General features: G+C 46.3%; 1 protein-coding gene across 1 annotated transcript; it reads right to left on the reverse strand.

The window, feature by feature from the left end:
* Window positions 1-187: 187 nt before the first annotated feature.
* On the reverse strand, window positions 188-24,675 carry LOC149366221 (actin-binding protein IPP-like). The gene is made up of 9 exons (XM_089549488.1): window positions 24,557-24,675; window positions 21,301-21,683; window positions 18,615-18,743; window positions 17,734-17,909; window positions 16,809-17,030; window positions 13,475-13,808; window positions 12,487-12,645; window positions 11,379-11,599; window positions 188-7,605 (listed from the first exon to the last, which is right to left on the reverse strand). The coding sequence occupies exons 2-9, from the start codon at window positions 21,656-21,658 to the stop codon at window positions 7,381-7,383; spliced, it is 1,824 nt and encodes a 607-aa protein (XP_089405614.1). The 5' UTR covers window positions 21,659-21,683; window positions 24,557-24,675; the 3' UTR covers window positions 188-7,380.
* Between the last annotated feature and the right edge of the window lie 1,852 nt (window positions 24,676-26,527).

The following is a 26,527-nucleotide window of genomic DNA, read 5'->3' on the forward strand; positions in this document are numbered from 1 at the left end:
TGAACCCCAGCCATGTTTTGTTTCGATTTCGGATTATTCGAAAACCCGGTTAAATCTAACATTTCAAGCAGTTCCATGGGCTTCTACTTCACTAGGTTTTACTGCATTTTCAAAATGCAGAAAACGGGGTGTTGCAACTAAAAACGGTACGACGATCCAAGTGGTAGTGAAACGAAGAGCCTTTGTTTGTGGCTTTATACAAAGCATTTATTAGACTATTTTATACATTTTTTTACAGGGTAGCTTTTGTACTTTTTTTGCCTTTCTCTCACAGGACACAACACACACCAGTGCACAAAGGCAGTGCAGCAACATTGCATTTTCACATCCTTCAGCAGGCAACATTGAGAACACACAACAAATACAGCAGCAGCTTGCGAGAACAACAAAATATAGAACACATTCAAGGATGAAGTCTGTCACTTCGAAGCGACGATCACTTACTTCCACCATTTCGTGGTTGCCAAACTGCCCTTTTATGAAGCAGTTTTGCCTTTGCATATTGAACCTTTCCAGGCGCACATTTTGAAAATAATGCTCAATAATGACTCTGTTTTGCTCAATCTGCTCTATTTTTTCGTTCCGAACATGACGTACAATCTCAACAACGTTAGCACTAGAAGCAATAAATTTTGTAGCGGATTAATTTCCCATGAAAGCTCAGCAAAAATGCATGCGTAGCTGCCTTGACAGCACATTCATGTCGTGCATCGCACAAGCGTTGTCATAGAAGCAGTCATGTAGCATCAAAACTATCAATAGCCTTCACACAAATCATCAAATGAGATAACATTCAGTGTTCAAGCGATGCACTCGGCATAGTGTTGCGCTGATATCGAATCAAATTGTCTGCATCAAGAATCCTTTCAAAGAGACGAGCACCACGTTTGGGGCGACACACACCCACCCCTTAGAGAATAGTGACATCGTTTAATACAAGAGGAATCGTAGCATAACTAATGCCATATCCAGAACTAGCAATATTACAACAGCTATGAGTGTTGTTCAATACACAAAAAAAAAAGTGCTAATGCCATATGTCTAGTGTTCTCAGTGTACTTGATACCGATCGCTTCAGGAAGCATGACAACAGCAAATGTGGCCCGAGCTTTTGAATACCACCTCAGTAGCACACACCGAGAAATGCACCACGATGTACTAATACCAGAACCAGACAAAACCCTACTCGCGAGACATGATCGGTCCATGGTCATACAAAACTTGCACACAAGTTCACAAAACCTTTTCACCGGCTAACAAAACGGCAAGCTGCTTAGCTGCAATGCACAGTACACAAAACTTAATGGAACTTTTTTTTGTGCGCTTTCAAAGGACCCACCTCACATAACAGGACAAAGAACAAAAATTATCACACTAACAAGGAGGTAGAACTAAGAAAAGGGGAAAAATACATGCCCTGAAACCATGAGAAATAAAATAAGCACAACAGTCAGGAAAATTCTCTAAATACGAGATGAAAGTAGCTCACAACGAACCCATTCTTTTTTTGTTCTTTTTTCATCACAATAAAATGCTTTTCAAGAATGCGCTTTGCATAACATAGATACGTCGAACCTTATCCCCGCAACCATTTAGCACAGGCAGTCGTAATGCTGATAACGAAATATCGCTTTATTATTAGCTTGCAGTCTCAGAAAGCATGTTCAGTTATGCAGAACAGTGCGACACTTAGATGCAATGGCATTCTCCTTTGCTGCAGCTTGCAAGCAGAAGCATCCACTTTTGCAATAACAGTGAAATAAAAAGCGACTCGACTTACGCTAAGACTTTTCCTGCACTTTTTTTCTTGCACGTTCTCTGCAATTATGCAAGCTCCCTTTTTTAAGGACAATATTTTCATGCACCACAGCTCAAATCTGCAACCTTTACAGAACAAACACATACTTTTGTACCCAACAAGAAGCACCACAACACAGCCACAGGTACTATTTACAGTGAAATACAAAGAAACACTTTGAAATAAAAACACTACCCTAACCAAGCTGGTGTACAGTTCAGGCCCTAGCCCAGATGTAGAAGCCGTTTGTACCAAATGCCTCTTTAAAGGATAAAAGCAAGTATATGTCTCTTTTACTGTCTTCTACACTCTAAACAGAAGGGCGTAAAAAGGGAATAAGTTCTCTAGAGCATCCCTATTATAAGAGGGAGTGCATTAGAGGACTTACTCCCTTTTTAATCCCAAATAGGGGTAATAGTGTATAGAGTGCGTGTTTACAAAAAAAAAGAAGATTAACAGAGCACAATTCCTGTCAACATTACTGCCGTTCCAGGCTAGATTCCACTTCCTACCCAAGCTGTCTTTTCTGGGATGCACACAAAAAGGACGATGGACAAAGATAAGAAAGAAAAAATGTCCTTCACATAACTCTCAACGGACCACACAGTGATAAACAAAAATATCAGAAACAATGCGTGCCTTTATCAGATCTCCAAAGAGAAAGTACACTGGGAAGGTATGACCCGATATGAAGGAGCAATATACAACTTGTACAAAAAAAAAAGAAGAAATAGGAAAAAAATTGCACGGTTTTGTTGACAACAAAGAGTACTCATTTGCATTTTGTTTGCATTTGCATTCTGTCTTTGCGACTTGCATCGTGGAAAGACTAGAAGAAGACTGGCTGGCCTGTGAAAATGGAAGATGTGCGTGTGACAGCGGCAATCGTAACAGATTAGTTACAAACAAAAGCAGTGCTAATATTTCGAGAAAACAAAGCACTTGCTGTACACTGCATGCCTGCAGTTTCAAACATAAGCAATAGCTGTGCTTAGAGGTTTGTGCGTTTTTTTTTTCGAACAATAGATCAGACATCAGGTCACAGCACAGATGATACCAGAAACCTCTGCCGTGACACAACTCTGAAGAATGAACAGAAATAACAGACATTGGTTATACACTGGCAAACAAGAAAAAAAAATGGCAATTTCTATACATCACCGGTTAAATGCCCAACCAAAGTGCAATGTCAGACTGAAGAAGAAATCATGTCAATGACGGCAGTGTCGACTGGGTCTGAAGACTGTCAAATGAACGGTTAGCTGCGTCAATGTGGAAATCAAGACGGCGAGACGTCAAAAACCACTATCAAGAGCAATTTCAACAAATGAGCAAAAAGTTCTCCACATTAAGCGCATCAAGCAGGAAGTCAGCAATAAAGTTCAGAGAAAAGCCTTCCTCAATTTGAACTTCGTGATGAAGGCATGAGAATTTTCCTTCTTTCTCGATCTAAATTCACTCTCAGTATGTAATACTACCATTAATAATAGTAACGCAACAATAACAGTCCTAAAGGAACACCGACAAGAAATCCTACCTACAGGATGCACACTGTAAGGCTGTTCTGCTTAAACACACTTGGATTTGCAGAGCAACGCAAAAACAAAGAGAGCCACGAACAATGGCACCAAATCCATCTTCCTGTCATGCATGTTTATTGTTGTTTTGCGTTGTCCTACAAGTTCCAATTTACAGGTTTATACATAGGTAGGTGTGCAGAAATAAATGAGAACTTCATGCTTGAGGTATGCTTTGGGGTCGTGCACTTTGAACTAGCATGTATAGCGGAGATCCTAAAGACTTAAACAAGACATCTATACAGGAGAAGAGACACTCAAGACCATGAAGTCTGGGCAGGCAAAAAATCAATTTCATTGGTGTGAGACAAGCAAAATTCTGAAGTATAGACTAGACATTAGCTTTACTACAGTCACCATGCCACACAGGTGAGAAAAGTGCCAAGAAAAATCAACAAGCGAGTACAATGATGGTGCATGGTATTATATTCTTGAAAGCACTAAAGAGAACTATACAGGCTCACAGTCCTCCTCTTGTACAATGGGTGTATTAAAACAAATCATTTTCACCTTCTTTTTTAATTATATTTTTGTTGTCGATACTCTGGGGCTTCTGTCAGTTCATATGATTTACTTCATCTGCAATCCTACATTCATAAGCTCATGGGTCTAAAGAAACGAACCAGGCCTTCACTCCCTTCCAAAAGCCTTTGCAAATATTACATTAATCTCACAAGCAACAGCCGATCTCTGCAGTAATTGCAACCTTCGTAAAAATTCTCGAACATGCACACCCGCAAGTCTTTAATCTGCACCATACACAAGGCTGAAACTGTTTCATCACACAGTACTCCATCACTAAGCAATGCTGACTAAAGCACAGCCAGTCGCTCGGTCAGTGCTCTGCACCCTACTATCACTTCAGGCTATCACCAAGTAGCCTTAACCACACGCACAACACAGCACAGAGCTGACATTATCACTACTCTCTCACTCTTATCACTCCTGGAAACACTGAAACCATTTGGCACAAACTGTAACAACATGTAGTGTTTCTTCAATGCAACGGTGATCAGGAAGGGAATGAGACAGGTTTCCGAATGCAGCCATGATGTGGACAACAGAAACTGTTATGAGTGAACAAACAGAGGAACAAGAAATTTCAGGTCGGAGTTATGCGTAGAGAAAGAGCCTACACATGCACTCTTCTGTTTTGCCACCATTATTCAGAAGGAACAAGGGCTTAGGTAAGAAAAGTTCAAGAAGGTACTAATTTCTGAAATGCTTGCTCCTGTATGCAGACAGGGCACCTGAGAATTTGAGATATGAGTTTGAAAACAGCCTCTTGTGAGATCTTAAAAGCACTGCTGTTTTATCTTAGTACACTGGTCATTTTTAGAATCTGCTCGCCCACAAGCTTCCAGCCTAAGCCTAAGCTTCCGGTTTTCCTATCTATGTTAGCCTTTCTACCTCGTAGCCATGTCTTATTGGTCTATTACATCTATGCATAGGACGACCAGTGCTAACAGCTTATTAAAGACTTGCAGCTTCCTTCGCAAGCTCGACCTTTAAATGCTCTTTGGCACATCTGAATTCAAGCACACTTGTCAAGCACTACCAGCAGTTCAAAACCCAACATGGAGCCACATCCAAGCCACAACCTTCGCAAGGTATCACTACTACTGTGATTGCCTCGGAATGTTTCCACACGTGAATATCCCCTGCAAAAATTCCTCTCACTCGAGACAGGACACACGCTTATCTGGCTTATACGTTCACTAGTTGCACTTCATTTCGTGCTCGCGACTCTCATATCACCGGTTTTTGCACGTCAACATTGCATATCAGTCAAGAGCTGCGTCTAGAATCAATTAAACATTTGCTTTTGGGAGTCTACGCAAAATATGCGTACAACCGCTATCCGGCATGTTGAAAATATACGCTCACGTCAATGCCGGCATGTCCTTCGAGACATGAGCACTTGAAAAGTGCAGTGATAGTAAGGTTAAGTGAACTGTTGCTATTCACCCAGAAGCTGCAAGATAAGAGCACGATCATGCTCTGCATATCAACCACGAGGTTCGTTACACCAGCAGTAGAGGAGGGCAGTGTTTGGCATACCCAGCCTTTAAAAAGAATGTGTGCTTGAAACAGGAACACACGTCCAATCCACTCAGAAAGGCAAAGAAAAAGAAAGCCAACAGAGAAGGAGCTAACAAAAAAATAAGGAAGTACCAGATTTGATATGTGAATCCCCCGACCTCCAGAATCCAAAATAATCTAAGACATTGCTGTGTTTCTGAGCTACAGCATTGGAACAATGGAAAAGACTGGCCTAGTGCCTTTGAACGACATCTGAAATGCCTTGACTAAGCTAAGTGGTGGTATTGAAAAATGTTCCAGATTTCTGAGTATTGTGTTATCCAGCCCTAAATACAGCGGTAGAATTTCCCCATTTCATTTCCTGCCAGTGATGAGCCAACAAAGATCTTATATTGTGCCCTGCTCATTGAATGAGAAACTTCACCTCTGGTGCTCCCGTGCCCAATTAACTGACAAGCTGTGATGTCGAATACGCCAACTAGGTTGTTTCGCATACCAACAGATCACTGCTGCAGAATACTGCAATGATATAGTGGAACCGTAATCGAGGTTACGGTGAAAGGTATGAAAATGCGAAAGCTTCAAGGCAGTACGTTTCAGCCCAAAGTCGCGCACACCGGTCACTGAAAAGCGCCTTAAAAAAAGAAAAAAAAAAGTGCACACAATGCCAAAGTCAATGCATCAAATAATGTCAAATAGCATTTCCGTTCCCATCCTTTCACTATGCAAGCTGAATCAGAACCGATCTCTGCAAGCTGAATCAGAACCACCTCTTTCCCGGGGGTTTGAAATGACGGAGAACTTCTCCGCGATACGGCAGTTATTCCGTAAATAAGCTCTGCGCTCATGGGTTTGGAGGGAGAGCAGGAATGGAAATGTGCATGCAAATGGATTCAGGAGTACCAAATTCATGAACGCCTAAAGACAATCTGTGCACACTTTTTCCAGCATGCACAATTTGTGGCAACCACAACTAAGGCAGTTCAAATGGCTGCTTACTCAAAACCAAGCGTGAATGAAAAAAAAAAATGCGGCCACAGGCACATAGAAAAAGGCAGTGAGACCGCAAGCTCCTGTTTGGACTCACAGTGACACAGTCATCTAATGAGTACAAAAAGAAATACGTGCACCACCGGGTAGTAATTGCTGACATGACTGTACAGCCAGCCTACCGTAAAAGATTTCGGAATAATGAAGACGCATAAAAGACGATTCTCCTCAGAGCAAATCCGGGAAACTAAAAGCGTAGCTTTACACCTCATGTGAGTACAGCCAGAAAGTACAAGTTGCTCTTGAAAGGATCTTCAACCCATGTTGATTATAATCATCAAAAAACAACCAAAAATTGCAACTGAAAAATGTGCGTCTAACGAGACTGCTCCTTGGGAGCCATATTCGCCCACTTGTATCTCAACAAGCAAGCATAACTAATGAGACTGAAGGACAAAATGCACAAACAGACAGAGACGGTGAGTTTACACTCTTACTCAATTACAGAACACCATACCGTCCATCAATACTTGCACAACATACGCTGAGCACACTAATCAGGCAATAAAAAATTAACGGATTCTCGCATGCGAAAGCCGCAGCTCAGCTGCGAAAGGCCCACCATACGTCAGGGTTGTGCGTTAACATCGTTTACATGCGCAATTTTTTAAATAGGCGCTTATACGTCGATCAATTTCATGTTTTGCCTCCACTGGAACACAACCAGTGCAATGAGGTATCAAGCCCCCAAGCTTGTTGTCAGCAGCAACAGACCACAGCTACCGAGCCTAGGAGATGCATTAGGTCGTCCCTTTGCCGAAAAGCAAGTACAACAAAGGTACAAACAAAACAAAGAAATGAAAAGGAAAACAACAGGATGCAACTGAGATGGAGAGAGAGGGGGGTGAGGAAGTGAGGCAGCCCACGGATTCTCGCAAGAGTTACAACTCCCCGCCCCCTTTTGTACAGCTCTTAGACGACGACAATGGCAGCGTGGCAGCGGCTCAGTGGCATGGGGGTCGCCTTGGACCACATGCTGACCTCGGGGTCATAAGCCTCAGCCGAGTCCAGCGTTAGGGGTGGCCCGCCGTTCACGAACGGCCGCCGGCCGCCCATGACGAACAGCCGACCATTGACTCCGACCACCGACGGACCCACACGGGGCACGCTCATCTGGGGCAACTCTGTCCAGCGGTTCTGCACAAACATCGTCGTCATCGTCAGCCGGGCTAAGTGTCCAAGCGTTCAATGCATGTGTAAGACTGTGCTTGCACTCTACCGTTATTGTTGCTGTTGACGTTGTGGGGACGCCTTCGTCCCCTGCGTTCACTTTCCCGCACTGCACCCCACTGTTGTTAGCTGCCCCCGAAAAGCACTCCCTTTAGTTTGGTTACTCTAGCTAACAGAAGAGGGCGCTCGCGTCGCAGCGACAGCAGCGCCACGGATGGCGTGTTTGGCCGCTCGCGCGCGGGGGAAGGCTAGGTCTCTTCTCTCTGAGATCGGGAAGCGAGCAGACGTTTCGCTCGCAGCTTCGCTCTTCGTCGACGGGCGCCCCTCGGTCGGAACTTACTCCCGCCGAGCCCGTCCCGCTCGACCTCGGAGTTCCCTTTGCCCTACCGTGGGCGGACGTTCGCTCGTAGCCGTGCTGGTGAGTCGGACATCCTATAGTAGGATACAACTTAAAAAAACAGCAGTTGCTAACACTGTGCATCGGTCCGCGGCGTCCTGTATTACTCCGCTGGCCAGACGCAACTGTAAACGAAATCAGCTTTTTAATGTTTGACTATATCAAACAATGCACATATCAGAACTCTAGAGCTCACAGCTCTTTTGTTGTGGTAAGAGTCTTGTTTACGTAACAAGAAACGTTTAGGTAGCGGAATACTTTTTTGTTGTGGAAGAATTCTGTGCGCGGAGGCTGAATGTGGGCAGAGCTTCACTGCAGACTTAAGTTGTATCCGACCATAGATTCCTCAGTGTATTTTGTTGCTAGCTGGCGCTATTGTTGTTATAGCAATAAATGCCTTGTTTGTGTCAGCCAGTGTGTCGTTCCTTTGTTCCCGCAGAGCAAGGCCCGCCGTGGTCGGCGTGCGCTCAGTAGCGTACGCGACCACGGGGTGGGGTCCGCGCGGTTTTGAACTGAGTCAGCCGCGGTTAAACGGGGAATACGTGTTTATCTCCCGAATTTAAACCCCACATCTGGCGCCCAACGTGGGGCCTGCTCTTGGAACGTTGGACGACAGTCTGTTCGGTTCGAGGAACGCTCTTTGTCCGGACTTGACAAGTGCTAGGCCTAGAGTGAATTTTGATCGCTAGGACCTGCGGCATGCTTTCTTGAGTGCGAGGTGTATTGCGCTGCGGCATGTTTGAACTTTTCGACATGCGCAGCATGTTTTTTTGTGAAGTTTTCTTCCTGGAGTTTCTTCAAGAACCACTTGGTCCGCATCGAGGGAGCGCGAGGCCTAGCGCCCGCGGAGTTGCCGAGCCCGAAGCGAGTGAGTACGGAAGCCGCGTGGGTGGTCCGAGTTTTCTGTATATATTTTCTCGCTGTCTCTTTTTCGACTCTGGGAGTCGCGGCTCTGGGAGCCGGGTGGCCTGGGGCCACGGGTGCCGTTACGAGCTCGCTGGTATTGCAGCTCGGCACCGGGCGTTCCGACACCGTCCGATACGGTGGGCGCCGATCACTCAGCAGCTGCTTCGTGCAGTGAGCGGGGAGGACCACCCCACAACGCTGATGTCTCCTCGCGGCTGCGCGCACGAAACCCGTTTCGGGTCTTTCTTTTGTTGGGGGTCGTCGACCTTCACAGTGGCAGTGAGGCCTAAGGCTATTCATAGCTGCCTGCACCTTGTCAAAAGTGACACGACCACCGGACCGTGGTATTGAGAGGGGGCGCACTTTGCTGGCCCACCCGTTTTTTTTAACCTCGCATGAACCGAGCATTCTCGTTCAACTCAAGAAAGGGCTTTGTTCACTCGAACTTTGCGTTGCACAGCCGCCCGACACATTTTGCTAGCGAGTTGAGCATTGAGCCACCAGGCCCTTGTGTACACCGTTTCCCCTCCCGTGACCTACGTTAAAGGCATGCGGAGTGTGTTTCGGAAATTTTACAGATCTGGAGCCACTGCGGCTTGCTGTCCTGTGCACATCGTCTCGCTGCCGCCTGCTGCGACGGAGCGGCCTGTATCCTGTTCGCCGCATCCATCCGGGGCAGCTGTGGCGAGACCAGACAGCAGCCACCTCTGGCTGCTGTTGCCCTGGCGACTACTGCGGAATCTTGGCCTGCAGTGGTCAACCGGCCCTCCTCTTCGCGGGCCTGCGGGCACTTAGCCCGCGGGCCATGCGAGTCGTCCCAGCGGAGACCTTCACGCCGCCTTCGGAATACCGCGGAAGACTGCGTGCACCCTGTCGGCGTGACCTCCGCTGCACGACCTGCCTCAAGTGCATGAAGACCAGGAGACTCCTCCATAGCATGTAACTTGCAGGCGCGTGGGTCTATTTAAGGTTGGGGGGATGTGGGGACGCCTTCGTCCCCTGCGTTCGCTTTCCCGCATTGCACACCCCACTGTTGTTAGCTCCTCCGAAACGCACTCTTCTGTTTTGGTTACTTTAACTAACAGGGGAGGGCGCTCGCGTCGTAGCGACACCAGCGCCACGGATGGCGTTTTGCTGCGCGCGCGCGGGGGATAGCTGGCTCTCTTCTCCCTGGGACAGGATAGCGTGTGGACGTTCACGCGCAAAGCTCCGCTCTGTGCCGCGGGCCTCTCGTGGTTGGAACTTACTCCCGCCACCTCGTCCCGTCGGGCCTCGGAGCTTCCCTTTGCCCTAGCGTGGGCGGACGTTCGCTCGTAGCCGTGCTGGTGAGTCGGACATCCTAGATTCCTCAGTGTATTTTGTTGCTAGCTGGCGTTATTGTTGTTATAGCAATAAATGCCTTGTTTGTGTCAGCCAGTGTGTCGTTCCTTTGTTCCCGCAGAGCAAGGCCCGCCGTGGTCGGCGTGCGCTCAGTAGCGTACGCGACCACGGGGTGGGGTCCGCGCGGTTTTGAACTGTGTCAGCCGCGCTTAAACGGGGAATACGTGTTTATATCCCCCATTTAAACCCCATAACGTGTCATAGTGTAAACTTGTGTGTGCCGTTGTGTTGAGTTTTCTTATGCTGATGCCTGAACTTTATTTTTTCTTTCTGGTCACTCTTGCTTGCAGTGAAAAAAAGAGGCGGTACTTTTAAATAAATTAATGATCAAAAAGCCCACTGCAGCGCACCGGCTTCTCCCATCGATCTCCAACCAGAGCTCTGTACTATGATTGTCATGACCATGTTATTCGTAATTTTTTTTTTTGCACCTTTATTTACATTGCATGCAAATCAGATCGGTGTCAGCACAAGTGCTTGTACGTGCACTCAAGTTGGGATGCAGAAAATGGCAAAAAGAAAAACAAACAAACAAAACACCATCATGCAGCAATTAGAATGATAAAGTATGATTGCAGCAATTACAGTAACAGCAACTTCGTTAAAACTTCCTGTTGGCGAGATGGTAGTTCATCTTGATGTAGAAGGGTTTATAGCGCAAACGAAGACACGGACAAGACAAAGACATGGTGCTTGCTTGTGTGTGTGTTTCATCTCTCTTGTCCGTGTCTTTGTTTGCGCTATAAACCCTTCTACATCAAGAGCAACTTCGTGTGCTCATAAATAATAAACCACTTCTATTTCGGATAATTTTGTAATCTCTGCTCACCAGCAGACTCTTTGCAGGTTCCGGCTACATTTCTCATCCTCAACAATCCTCTTTGTCTGCGAAATTTCGCATAAGCTATTCGGAGACTGACGAGCGCCCGAGCGAAGTTGCGGTACTACGCATGAACCTGAGAAACACCAAATAACTGCCCTTTAAAATCTTCCGTGAGTTATTTCTTTTAAAAAAAGAAATTTAAATCTTCTTTGTGATCCATGCTGGACCACTCACCTCTTCGATGGAGTAGCGCTCCACCGAGCTGAGGCCCGAGGAGGTGTCGCAACTGCCGCCCACTGCGTAGATGTGGTCGTGCAGGACCGCAACACCAACGTAGGCACGACGCCTCCGTAGCGGAGCCAGAGTCTGCCACTCCTTTGTGACTGGGTTGAACGACTCGACCAGTGCCAGCTCGCAGTTGAGCTCGTTGTAGCCCCCAATGACGTAGATGAGCCCTGCGGAGGAGTTGCACATTCCTGTTGTACAGGCCAGGATCACGAAATATTGAACAACACGAAGCCTAACTGCATGCAGCCATGACCTCGCAAAATGACAGTGACACCATTTTCGCTCACTACACAAATGTTCACCTGCGCTTTCCCTATGAGCACAAGCAATATTGGAGTCCTCAAATTCTGTCCCTGTTCTGCACAGTGATTAATGAGTTTGCTGCCTTTTGCTTCTGCATCCTTCGTTAAGTAATTCAATGAAAGTAAGTGGTTATCTCCGTTCAATTTCAAATTTAGTTCAGGCATATACTAACGAAGAACAAACACACTTCACATCCTGTGAGCACAGGCATTATTGGAGTCTTCAAATTCTGTGCGTGTTCTGTACAGTGATTAATAAGTTTGCTGCCTTTTGCTTCTGCATACTCCATTAAGTAATTCAATTAAAGTAAATGGTTAACCCCGTTCAATTTCAAATTTAGTTTGGGCATATACTAACACAGAACAAATGCACTTCACATTCTGGGAGCCTGCCCATAAAACTGGACAAAGATGAAGTGAAAAGGTTCGCGACACCAAGAAAATGACAGGCATTTGCCAGACTCACGGCAGCCATTTGTGACAAAAACAGACGAACATTTGGAAAGCCAACACGACACGAAAGGAATCTCGCCCATACGAGGCATCGAAGGATCAAGATTGAGAACCTATCTCAAGAACGAGCCTCTTCAAAAGAAAGACAGCAGGACGAGGTGTTCCGTCTGTTGCTGCCATTTCTCTACTCCAGGCTAGAACAAGAAGTACGGGAGATCTGTTTTCCCTCAATTTGCAGTCAAAAGTTGAAGCAGAACAAAAAGCTTGTTTTCAAGCGTTGCATTTGCATGGGGCATTACCTTCGTGGGCAAGCACCCCGACGGCGTAGCGCCCGGCCGTCATACGGCTGACGATCTGCCACGTGTCTGCCTCGGGGTCGTACTTCTCCACAGTGTCGCCGAGCTCGGCGCCCACCCAGCCACCCACTGCATACAGGCAGCCATCCAGGGCGCACATGCCTGCACATGCAAAAATGTGGCAGGGAGAAGAAAAACAAAAATAACCATTAGGCCCCATCACCAAATGTGTGGAGAATGAAAGGATTGCTTTCTAAAGAGTCCACACCCCCTGGACACGGCCAGTGCACTAAGCAAAACAGACCAGCAGCTTCTGTGACCACATCTGATAATTATCAACGCTATACCAGTGTGCAAGTAGACTCCCCTTAGATCAACTACTGTGGAAGCTGGACTCTTGCAGAAAGTCGAAATCGCACAATCCACCAGGAAAATGAAACAAACTTCCGGATGGTCCCAAAGTGCTAGCCACGAAAGAGAATAAAAGACACAGCGTAGTTTTCTTTCATAAGTGGCATTTACATGAACCCGACAGCGGCGGTTCCGAGTCAGGGGATCGAGTTGAGCAAGGTCAGCCCAACTCGATGACTGCATGTTTACATGAACTCGATTTTAGCGAGTTGAGACCACTTCAACTCCAGTGATACTAAGCGTCAAACAGCATAAGCGGGAGAGGGCAGTGGCAGCCTCCAAGATGGTGGCACATCACCACTGTCTCGGAGGTGCGACGGCGCAGCCGAAAAACAGAGTCGCTTTTATCCTCTCCCCTCCCGCTAACCCGACTTTTCAACTCGATGCTTTTAGAGAGGCGGGTCGAGCGAATTAGCCTACCCTCTGCAGGCGAGTTAACTCGACTCGCTCTGCCGCTTGTTTTACCCAACCGGACAGTGTTTACATGAACCCAATAACTGGTGTTGTACCCAACAAGCAAACTCGACTCGACTCTATCGAGTTCATGTAAACAGGCCTATAGGTGTCAATCAACGCTCACCCATCATGCAGCGGGGCTGCACCATTGGTGCAATGGCATCCCACCGGTTGGCCACGGGGTCAAACACCTCGGCACAGTCAAGGATGAGGCAGTCACTTTCGCCACCGGCCACGTAGACGAGCTGGTTGAGGGCGGCCGCGCCAAGCCCCGACCGCGGATGCGACATGGGGGCCAGCGCGGTCCACTGCGACCGGGCCGGGTCGAAGCAGTCCACACTGGCCAGGCTGTAGCCTTCACCAAAGCGCATGCCAGGGTGCCGGTGGGAGCCACCCAGCAGGTAGACACTCTTGCGCGCGCACATGCGTGGTTGTTGTTGAACGTCCACCACCTGAACCTGCAGGTGGTTTGGTTGGTTTGGTATATGGGGTTTAACGTCCCAAAGCGACTGAGGCTAGGAGAGACGCCGTAGTGGAGGGCTCCGGAAATTTCGACCACCTGGGGTTCTTTAACGTGCACTGACATCGCACAGTACACGGGCCTCGAATTTCTCCTCCAAAGAAATTCAACCGCCGCGGCCGGGATCGAACCCACGTCTTTCGGGCCAGCGGCCGAGCACCATAGCCACTGAGCCACCGCGGCGGCCTGCAGGTGGAACAGGCACAGCGTGTAGAATTTGGATCATAAGTGATCAGTATGAAAAATGAGAATCAGGACGAGCCATGGGGATGATAGGGATGCCCGATGCGAGCCATGGGGATGATAGGGAGGGATACCCATTTATTCTGGTGTACCTCAAGGAAGCATTCTTGGACCTTTGTTATTTAATATTTACATTAACGACATAATAAATATTGACACCACTACCCAATTCATCATATACGCTGACGACACTAGTCTGTTTTTTACATCTGGTTGTGCAAGGGACCTGTTGGCTCTTGCGAACGCTGCTTTAAGCGAACTCAATCGATGGAGTTCATTGAATTCACTGTTTATAAATAAAAGCAAGACAAAGGCTGTACTTTTTCAACCTAAAAACAAAAATGTCCACATTGACGGCCATTTACAAATGGGTTCCTCGGTTATCAACATTGTGCCATCCATTAAGTGCCTCGGGGTCGTATTTCAAGAGAACTTACTTTGGAATCTTTGTACAGACTCAGTTGCTAACAAAATTGCTCGTGTTGTGGGGATACTAACGAAACTTCGATTTTTTCTTCCCTTGAGCGTGAAAAAGCTGCTTTACAACTGTCTCTTCCTGTCCCATCTGAATTACTGCCATTTAGTGTGGGGCAACACCACAATGTCTAACATCACAAAGCTTTATCTTTTGCAGAAGAAAGCAGTGCGCGCTATCGCTAATTCCTCATATGACGCTCATACGCAGCCTCTTTTCAGTGCCCTTAACTTACAGCCGGTCACCTCCATATATCGTAGTATTTTACTCAAGCGTTTCACTGCTGCGAAAAAACAGAACACCAAATTCTTCGAGCATTTATCTCTATTGACAATGAGTTCTAACATTTACAACACACGTCACAGAGAAACATGGTACGTTCCTAAAACGCGCACTAACTACGGTCAACAAATGTTACGCCACACACTGCCATCTTTGTTAAACTCATTAGAAATTTAATAACAACGTAGCTCTCCTTTTATGGGCTCATTGTGGATTCGTTTTTTTGTTTTGTTCGCTTTGCTGTAGTATACACTGACGCCATGAATGTCTAACCAATTTTCTTTGCTTGCTAGTAACTTATTATTTATGTTTGTGAATTTCAAAGCTATTTTATTTGTATAATTTTATGCTTTATGCTTTCTGCTTTTTAAATCCTTTCAGCATTCTATCATTGATTTTTTTTGGCCGTATGTATTTCTGTTATACCATAGAATGTTATAGAATGTTCACTAATACTTTTTTTTTCGTTTATCCATTATTGTATCTTTTCGTTCTCTTTATTGTGCATAGTGCCATTTCTGTAGGGGGTACAGACCCCGTCAAGCCAAATCCATTTGGCTTTTTGTCTGCACTCCCGTCATCTGTACATGTATAGATGCAAATAAACTTGAATTGAATTGAATTGGGAATGAATTGAAGGGAAGATGGGTATGCACCATTTCATGACTGGGGTGGGAATCACTTTTGCACAAAATGGGGATGGGATGAACCATGGGGATGATAGGGATGGGAATGAAGTGAAGGGAAGATGGGTATGCACCATGTAATGATTGGGGTGGGAATCACTCTTGCGCAAAATGGGGATGGGATAAGCCATGGGTGAACCATGGGGATGATAGGGATGGGAATGAAGTGAAGGGAAGATGGGTGTGCACCATGTAATGGTTGGGGTGGGAATCACTCTTGCGCAAAATGGGGATGGGGTAAGCCATGGGTGAACCATGGGGATGATAGGGATGGGAATGAAGTGAAGGGAAGATGGGCATGCACCATGTAATGATTGGGGTGGGAATCACTCTTGCGCAAAATGGGGATGGGTAAGCCATGGGTGAACCATGGGGATGATAGGGATGGTAATGAAGTGAAGGCAAACTGGGTATGAACCCTGTAATGATTGGGGTTGGAATCACTCTTGCACAAAATGGGGATGGGATGAGCCATGGGTGAACAATGGGGATGCTAGGGATGGGAATGAAGTGAAGGGAAGATGGGTATGCACCATGTAATGATTGGGGTGGGAATCACTCTTGCGCAAAATGGGGATGGGATGAGCCATGGGTGAACCATGGGGATCAGAAAATGGGGATCAGAATAGTTAAGGGAATCATGGGGATGGGATGAGCCATAGTTGAAACATAGGTATGATGGGAACCATCTATGGCAGTGACATGGATGAGAACGAGAGAAGTGAACAATGTGGATAAGATGATATATGGGAATGAGGATGGGAATGAATCATGAGACCAGTGGGGATAGAGGTGAACTTTGGAACGATGAGGATGAACCGTGCAGTTTGGTATGAGCCACAGGAATGGGGGTGGGATGAATGGGATAAGTATAAACCATGCAAACAATGGGGATGGCAGTAAACCTTGATCCCCATTGGGGATTAGGGTGAAGGAAGGGTGAAGCGAACAATGCGGATGAGATGAAATGTGGGAAAGGGAATGGGAATGAATCATGGGACCAATGGGGATAGAGGTGAACTTGGGAACAATGAGGATGAACCGTGCAGTTTAGAATGAGCCATAGGAATGGGGGTGGGATGATCGGGATGAGCATGAACCATGCAAACAATGAGGATGGCAGTAAACCTTCATCCCCATTGGGGACGAGGGTGAACCATATAAACGATGGAGATTAAACAATAGAGATGAGCTATGGGAATGCAATTAAGTAGCAAATAGATTTTCAGTGCCTACACTAGGCTCCACCCACCTGGCTGCTCTTGCTGTCGATGCACAGTCGCCGGTCAGGCTTCAGGTCTTGCATAAGCTTGAGCAGGGCCTCGCGCAGCTCCGCATCAGGGCACGCATCGGCATACTGTTCCAGCTGCTTGCGCGAGATCACTGGGAAGCGGATGGCCTCGAGCACGTCAAAGAAGAGCGGCCTCCGTTGTTCCACATTGTGCAGGATCCACTTCATGGTGGCATCAAATACCTACGCAGAAGGGCTTTCTCAATTCTCCACAACGCCAGTGATCATCAAAACAACAACAACAAAAGTTATGACAAAAGCTCTACCACAAACAGCTTGGTGTAGATTCATTCAAGAATGAAACACAATTATTATTATTATTATTATTATTATTTACAGGTACCTTAAAGGCCTCCAGGGAGGCATTGAGTAAGGGGGGAGCAATATATATGTGCAACAGTAGCTAGAAGAAACCAAAAATGCGTAGAAACAAACACTGTTACATTCTAAAAGCTGATTACAAATTATCACGACAGTACAAAATACATGCAGAAAAACATTGAATAAAAAAATAGAATATAAATACGACATAATAGTAACGGGAAAAAAAGAACATGAGCAAATACACAGGAAGGCAAATGGGCTGATAAACAGGGTGTGACAAAAAAAAACAAAAAAAAACAGGCATGACTCGGGCAAAGAAAACGTGCTAGGTGTTATCTATATAATGTTTGACCAGATGATTATGAAACGTGCCGTGGTTGCACTGCGATGCAATGCAATTTGGAAGATCATTCCATAGACATATAGCAATTAGGTATATATGGCATCACCTTATGCAATCTTTTGGGACAACTTTTATACAAGAATGTTTTCAAGCATGAGGGAGAGAATGCTGCTCACATGTACCGGGTCACCTTACCAAGCATGTACGCCTCACACGCACCTGGAACTCGCTGTCAATGCTGAGCCCCTCGCTCTTGAGGAAATGGCGCAGAGTCTCAGTGGGCAGCTCGTAGAACTCCTCCTCGTTGATGACCTCTGTGAAGCGGCGCTCGATGAAGCGCTTCGCCTCCAGCTTCAGGTTGGTGCAGGCGTGCATCTCGGCAAAGCGGAAGATACCTGGGAGAACATGGCGCCACTGTCACGCCACAAGTGGCTTCATAATCCTATGCTTGGGAACAGGTGTGGACCACAACTCACATCAACACTGTCCATCCCTTTCACACAATTCTGCTTCATACGTGCCATTTTGAACTCTATGTGGCACTGCTTAGCCAGGAAGCATTTGAATCACAGCAAATCACCTCAAGGAAATTTCTCTAGTTAGGATACAAAATGTTTTCTGAAACCTGAACTTGAACCTACACAGCTGAAATGTGACAGCACTACTCCTTTGGCGTTCACAGCACTGCATGCCAGGTGGGAAATGAACTCCACCATAAGTGAACATGTCATGCTCACTGTAACTCCGATCAATGCATGCTAGCATAAAGCGCTCACAAAGGCGAAATTTACAACCAGGTACACACAAGATACAGAACATTTCACAATACAACCCGACAATTCTTGTCACTCAGAACTATAAAAATGCAATCAAGCTACGATAATTCATCACAATGTTATACAAAGTTTGCATTAATATTGTAGCGGGCGCCATTTTCAGGCCCTTAAAGTGAGGCGAAAGCCTGGACGTTTCCCTAATCCACTTATCGCCAACCGGTTCCCACTTACACTTTGGAAGCCAGGCTGTGCACCCAAAGATGGTGCCTGTGATTTCGCGTGCGAAACCATCTACAACCCTGCTGTCACGCACAAACAACTCACCGACGCAGTTGCTGGGATGCAGCTCCCTATGAAGGAAGTCGCAGCAGGCCTGAACCACATCGACCAGCCGAAACATGTTGGAGGCAGCAAGCAGGTCCTGGCAGTTTTCGCGAGTTATCAGGATCTCCCCTGTTGCAAAGCGGAAAGAACAGAACAGTGAGGTAAACGACCACGAAACTCCAAGCATCTGAAAGCCAAGGCTTAACAGAGGCATCACTTGCACAGAGGCCCACTGTCTCTAGAAAATATGAAAGTTTGGTGCGGTGTGTACTATACATTAAGATTTTGCGAGTCACAGAATGGAGTGTGTTCTAAAGGCTTCAAAGTGTATGCCAAGGGAATGGGAAACACTGGTCAGGTTGGAAAGGGTACAGTAGGGTTGGACAGGGTTGTAAAGGCTAATGCAAGATAGAGGTGATGGGTGCCGCTGGGACAGGCCTTTGTACTGCACAGCACTTGACTCTGCTGCTACTGATAACGATTACAATGGTGACGACATTAAGCGGTGAGGGCAAATACTGGAAGTGTGCCTAGGTTCATTCAGGCACTCTGTCAACAACCCATTGCTGACGCATTTGTAATGGTGACTGAAACAAGGCCAACACAGACAAAAAAACCATGACTGAAATGGCTGTTATACTCAAAAAATCGAAGCACACAAAAGTTACACACCCTTCCAATGCAAGTACATATGCGAATTTGAAAAGAAAATTAAGTGAATAGTATGACTGAAATTCATTCAAGAAGTTTCTAAAATTGCCACTACATTTGATTGTTGGCTAAGCCCTAAGCAGCATTCGAAAATCTATTAACCTCTGAAAGGTAATCTACAGTGCATCAAATGCACAGTGGCAGCTCACATTTTAGGTTAAAACTAGCTGAGAAGAAAAATATGTGACAGACACAGTTTCCAGCAATGGCTGTGCTAAATTATAAAGTTTGACAGAAATCTTGCAATCCCTATTATAGTAGGATACAACTTAAAAGAAACAGCAGCTGCTAACACTAGGCCGCGGTCACCGGTGTCCTGTATTACTCCACTGGCCAATCGTAGCTGTAAACGAAATCAGCTTTTTAATGTTTGACTATATCAAGCAATCTGTCTATCAAAATTCTAGAGCTCATAACTTTTTTCTTGTCATAAGCTTCTTAACGTAACAAGAAGCATTTAAGCAGCGGACCCCCAATCATTACAACTTCCCCATCTTCCCTTCACTTCATTCTCATCCCTATCATCCCCATGGTTAACCCATGGCTCATCCCATCCCCATTTTGCGCAAGAATGATTCCCACCCCAATCATTACATGGTGCATACCCATCTTCCCTTCACTTCATTCCCATCCCTATCATCCCCATGGTTCACCCATGGCTCATCCCATCCCCATTTTGCGCAAGAATGATTCCCACCCCAATCATTACATGGTGCATACCCATCTTCCCTTCACTTCATTCCCATCCCTATAATCCCCATGGTTCACCCATGGCTCATCCCATCCCCATTTAAGCAGCGGACTACTTTTTCGTCGTGGAGGAATTCTGTGCGCGGAGGCTGAATGTGGGCGGAGCTTCACTGCAGACATAGGTTGTATCCTACTATAGAACAGATTATCTTTCAGTTGCCATCTAGTAGGTTTACATGCAGCTCAATATGAACACACCTGCTGTGGTCACTCAGCGCTTAGGCGTTCGGCTACCGATCCCAAGGTCACAGGATCGAATCTCGGACACGATAACCGTATTTCGATAAAGATGAAATGCAAGTGATGTCCGTGTGCTGTCTGATGTCAGCTCACACGTTAAGAAAACCCAGGTGGCCTAAATTAATCCACAGCCCTCCACTACAGCGTCATCCCTCATAGCCTATGTGTCGCTTCGGGGCATCAAGTCGTAACAATTTATACTATCTTTCACGATTGTGATACCTTATGCACTGAATGAATAGGATAGCCACAATGATCAATCTGATAATGAAATCAATTCAAGCAATACTGAGTTATCCAAATATCAATCTTTATTTTTTTTTAAACAATCTGGTGCTCAAGTATATTTTCAGTCATTTACCACATAGAAAGTGACTTTCTAGTTTTTCAGTGTTGTTATTGTGTACATATGTCAGCATTTCAGTAGTAATGCTTTCCTTTTATTATTGCGAACTGCCTGCTCTGCTCCCTCGCTGTAATACCATGACCCGCACTGTGTGTATTGGAATAAATAAATTAAGCTTCCAGAAATTACCTCGCCTCCTTTCCTCTTAGGCTGCTACCATCACCAGGGCATGCCCAAGACATTTGCAGAACGCAAACTTCCACAACACCTGCCAGTTAAGCCACCATAAGTTCCACCAAGCCACCAGCACAAGTTAAAAAAGGTGATGACATTAACCGCAAGCGATCTTGGCGTAGACAAATGAATTTCAGAACCAGCTTAGGTGCAGAGCTCGAAACAAGCTGCAGCTTTGGTCTTGATTCACATTTAGGATGAAGTTCCAAATGACGTGCAAACCCAAGCTTTGATACAAACCCTAGCAGAACAGCTATATTGGGCCAATACTGGAAACACACTAGCAAATATCGGTCCTACGAAGGACCGGAGTGAAACCATCAATTTCCAATATTGGGCCAATTACCTGTGCCCAAACGTGAAAGCCGTTTCCTACTTAAGGTTATGTAACCAATGGCGACTTACCCGTGTAGATGAACCCAAGCAGTTGGTTGACAGTGGCCGCCGATGCCCCTTGAATTTCTATCCTGTCCCGGTCAGCCTCCGACAGTCCCGAGTGGAACATGGCCGCAAAGTACGGGCAGCTGGCCGCCAGGACCACGCGGTGCAGCGCAAATTCTCGTCCGCCCACACTCAGAGTCACATCACAGAGCATCCCAGTCTCACGGAGCTCACTCAGACTGCCCAGCACTCGCGAGCCGTACTCGCGGCTGCGGAAGAGCTTCTGCTGACCGTGGCCACCTCCGCCATGCCTGCCGCTGCCGCCACTGCCTCCGCTGTCGCGGTGGTGCCGGCGGCCCTTGGGCCGCCACATGGGATTCATGGGTCGTGGTGCTCAGGTCGACTGCCTGGGAAGGTCACAAATCGGTTTGGTTTGGTTTATTGGGGTGTGACGTCCCAGAGTGACTCAGGCTATGAGGGATGCCATAGTGAAGGGGTCCGGAAATTTCGAACCCTGGGGTTCTTTAACGTCCGCTGACATCGCACAGTACACGGGCCTCTAGAATTTCGCCTTCATCGAAATTCGGCCACCGTGGCTGGGATCGAACCTGCGTCTTTTGGGCCAGCAGCCGAGCACCGTAACCGCTTAACCACCGCGGCGGGGTCAAGGGAAGGTCACTACTCACAAACAGATTTAAGGCCACTGGCCCCTTCAATGCACCACACCCATTTTAATGTACACAGCTGGGCAAGTCTGCTTCTGCGCCCTAAGCCACCATAGTGGCTGAGTGGTTATGGTGCTCAGCTGCTGACCTGAAAGGTGCGCGTTCGATCCCGGCCACAGCGGTTGAATTTTGATGGAGGCGAAATTCTAGAGGCCCGTGTTCTGTGCAATGTCAGTACACGTAAAAGAACCCCAGGTAGCCGAAATTTCCGGAGCCCTCCACTACGGCGTCCCTCATAGCCTGAGTCGCTTTGGGACGTTAAATCCTCTCTCTCTCTCTCTCTCTCTCTCTCTCTATGTATATATATATATATATATATATATATATATATATATATATATATATATATATAAACGTAATTCGGTTGACACACGGTCGAAAAACAACAACTTTATTCTTACGTTTCGACCAGGGTCTGGCCTTCGTCAGAGTGATATATATATATATATATATATATATATATATATATATATATATATATATATATATATATATATATATATATATATATATATATATATATATATATATATATATATATATATATACATACATACACGCACGCACGCACGCACACATGCACATGCACATGCATGCACACACAAGCACACTTCACATATACTACGTAAGAAACAAAGGACAATACCAGAATGCAGAACAAAGCACAAAGGCCAGTTTTCTGCTGTCAGCTATCCTTGGTTTTTTATGCACCTTGCTTAGCATATACAATGTGCTCACGCCCAGACTGTGTGTGAAAAACAACCTTTTTCCTCTGTTCTAGACAGCTTTGATGGATAATGGCCATAAGAAATTTTCATCTTCGGTTTAGCAGTAACAGCAGAGTTTGAGCTCGTGTCCAAACTGATTGTTTCTTTTCACACTAGAGTTTCCTGTACATTACACTTGATAGGCGAGACAAGCAAACAAGCACAAGCAATGTCCTGTCTATATATTCTGCTGCACACATGAGCTTTTTCGCTTGTTTGATATGTAAAATGTAAAGGAGGACTCTGGATTAACTTGAACCTCCTGGGGTTCTTTTAACATGCAGTGACATTGCGCTGCACACGGATGTCCGTTTTTTAATTTCGCTTCCACTGAAATGCAGCCGCCACAGCTGGTATTCAGACATGAAGAATTGAAAGTATGGCACGTTCATAAAAACACATAAGTAAACGTACTGTTTACGTTTCCTACTCCTACTCTGCATTTTCTTTCTAAAGGTAAACCTTCCAAACAGGAGGTCTCAGTGTGTTATCTGGCTTTTCACAACGGCCACAAAGGCGTTTTTTTTTTTTTTTTCGCCAGTAGCATCGCTTCTGCAGTAAACTAAAAAGCTCCCACATTTGCCTCCTATTCAGTCACTTTGTGCCGGCGAAAAACGAGGTCTTAAATGTGTTTACAAGTACAGGGAACAGTTTGAGCATTCATTTACTGATTACTCTATAATCATGTGTGACAAGCACAGTTTTCGCTGTGCTCCAACTAGATTTCCCTCTTGGAGTATAATGTCCAAACGAACTTAGTGGTGAAATGACCACAATATTCGCAATTTTGTGCGAAAGGTTTGTTCCATTCCACACTGCCCACAACTGTGCGTTAACGTGAACGGCGAATGAAAAGTCCACCCAACGGGACTTCAATGCAAATTCGTTATAACGCGATTACACAGTGACATATAGCTTTTGCATGGCGAGTTTCGGATGCGCCACAATATGACAATCGATTAAGAACAAGCAAACTGGACCACTTTATTTCAGGCCCTGCGTCGGCCCACGCAATTCGAGCCAGGCAGCGCCCAGTAACAACCGCGCGCGGTCACACAGGAGCTTAAACAACAACAAAGAAACCGCTGAGAGCCAATAACCTCGACCACACCAGCTGAGCTGTTTACGAAAGCGATGAATAAGGGCAGCACGGTGATGGTTTCGTTTCGTAACGGCGGCAAACTAAAGGCGCTGACGCGTGCTTTCTTAGACCGCTTTCTTTGTGTTGTCGTCTAATTTGAGTTTCACGGCTACTTTAGAAACTGTGCTCCGCTGTTACCATGGGCAGCGCGGGTTTCACAATTGTTACGCGTGGAATATTCATCGAGCGCTCTAAAGAAACGCAAACGCGGAGGAAATAACGCCACAGTACGACCGCCAACAGCTGAGGAAAATAAACAAGAAAAAAGGCATGGCCGACGCAGCTAAACTTAATGAACACTGTTGCTGAGCGGTGTAATAACTACACTGAGAGCATGCACTGCATGAAACGAAAGCAGGTCAAAGTTCTGCAACACCTTTCAGGGAACGATGTTCGCGTAGGTGTTAACCCGAACTAATTTCGAGACTTCCAAGGGCTTAGCGAGCAGGGACGCCGAGGGCTGACAATCACAAAGCAGCGCTGGCAGTCGCTCGCGATTACACAGCTGACTTGAGAGATAAACAATGCAATTCGCGGAAACGCGACGCGAATATAAACAGACCTCGGCGCTCGCTCACTACAGGGGGTACGTCCCCTTGATTGTTTAAATAAAGGCAGGTTAACACAGCCGGAAAAATGTTTGGTACCTTCAGGTCGTTGGAAACTTGCGCTGGAAGTCGCCGCACTCATTCGAAGGGAAAAATCCTAACACGAAACCGCAACCAATTTGTCGCTCACTCACTACACAGCGGGCACCATGGCGGCCTTCAGGTATGTCGGCTCCGTTGATTGGCTGACCTGCAAAGTACTAGGTCACGTGACTTTGTTAATTTTGATTACTTCGTGACTGTTTTATAATTTTACACTAATTCATAAATGTAATTTAGACTAAAAGTAATCAACTTTTTTAATTTTTTAAGTTTAGTTAAGAAGAAGTAATTCATGAAATGAAAGGATGAAAACGAAACCGACCAGTTTCGTAAGTTGCGCGCGCGAAACAAAGGCGTCATTCCCGTGTGCCAAACCACACCAAGCTCTTTCTAACAAATAAAATGCTCTGCAATCAAAAGTACAATGTGACGGTCTAGAAATTAAGACTACACTCATAGCCGAGGCACCACATATTATTCTAACCGCCGTGACAGCTCTTCTTTAGCTCCGGCGATGGCATAGGACAGTGGTGCCGGAAGAACTCAACTCAGCCGTTTCGGATAGCTTTCCGCACTCTTTGCTGCTTGCTTGTTTTGATAGCCATAAATTAACGGAAACAGAAAAGTGCCTCTTGGTCGTTCTAAGCCATAGAAAAACTAAGCGACAGAACAAGGGCACTATAAGAGACACAAAAGCCGTCGACACGTACAGCACTGCAGGAGACGCCTTTATAGGCCTCGCCTCAGTAACAGCACGTGAAGCGTCTCAGTTGATGCCCAAGCCCCGGCTCGAGTAATCACCGTTGTGACCACCTTTGACTACAATAAGGGTTGTTTTTTTTTTTTACAGCACAGCTTCTAAACGCCCGCTCGTGGATTAACCATGGGTTAACTGAGCCGCGTCGGTGTCGGCGTACAGCCGCTCGCCCATTCCCCCCAAAAGGGTGGCAGAAGAGGAGTATATCCCCCCCCCCCCCCTCGCAGTTCTAATTATAGTAGTAAGTACACGTATCCACGCGCTGCCTCGTCGCAGTCGTTGCAGTCGTTGGTGGGTTGTAAAATGTGCTGCACGCGAATGATTGGCCGCTTCGGCCACACCACTCACAGCGTTGTCTTCCTAGTATAAAATTTCTGCTTAATAATACTGCCGCTAATCTTCGCAGTGATTAACCTGACATCTACAGAAGGCTACTGAAGGTTTATGCGAAGATGACATTACTGACAAGAGCAATGGGCTTAGATGCATGATAATAAGCTTAAACAAGGGCTGCGTGCGGTGCAGACAAACCACGCAGTGGGAGAATATCAACTTCGATCACTGACACGAATCGTGAGCGAGTAGACGAATTGGCGCTGGCGCCCAAATGCATCGCGTGTGATGGAGACTGCACTGAGCAGTACCATTGTACTGAGAAAGAGTAGCTCTAAAAGTGTGTAGAATTTGAATTTACTCTTTCTGTACAACCCACGTAAACCTTGGACCCTCCACCACTGCACCTCTTTTATTCTTCTTTCATTCCCTACTCCCATACTTTCCTTCGTGGGCACATTTCAGCAGGAGCGGACTATAGGGGCAGTTCAGCATTTTGCACAACTGGGGGAGTTTAGAAGGATAAGGGTTTCTGGCTAGTGGGTAGTCAACATGAGTATCCATAGCGCACAATATTCAACGGGCACAACACGAGCGCTAAACTTCCACCGAACGATCTTTATTTGGTGCTGATAACCTTATAAAGATCACGTATGGTACAAGTATAGACGACTGTAAGGGTTCGGTAGCGTTCGCGGGGGTCATCGGAACGCGGCTGGGGGTGCTCAAAGCGAAGCGTCTCCTTTCTTGGAACGCGGCCGCTCGCGAACGCGCCGGCAGGTATACGGGTGTCCCCCCACCCGCGGTACTGATTCGCACACGTGCTGGCACGGATGTCTATTTGTGTTTGTTTTTATTTTGTGGTGGAGAGAGTGCTC

The sequence above is a fragment of the Amblyomma mixtum genome, chromosome 1, assembly GCF_055824585.1.
Source record: "Amblyomma mixtum isolate Tamu chromosome 1, ASM5582458v1, whole genome shotgun sequence".
Classification (NCBI taxonomy): Eukaryota; Metazoa; Arthropoda; class Arachnida; order Ixodida; family Ixodidae; genus Amblyomma; species Amblyomma mixtum.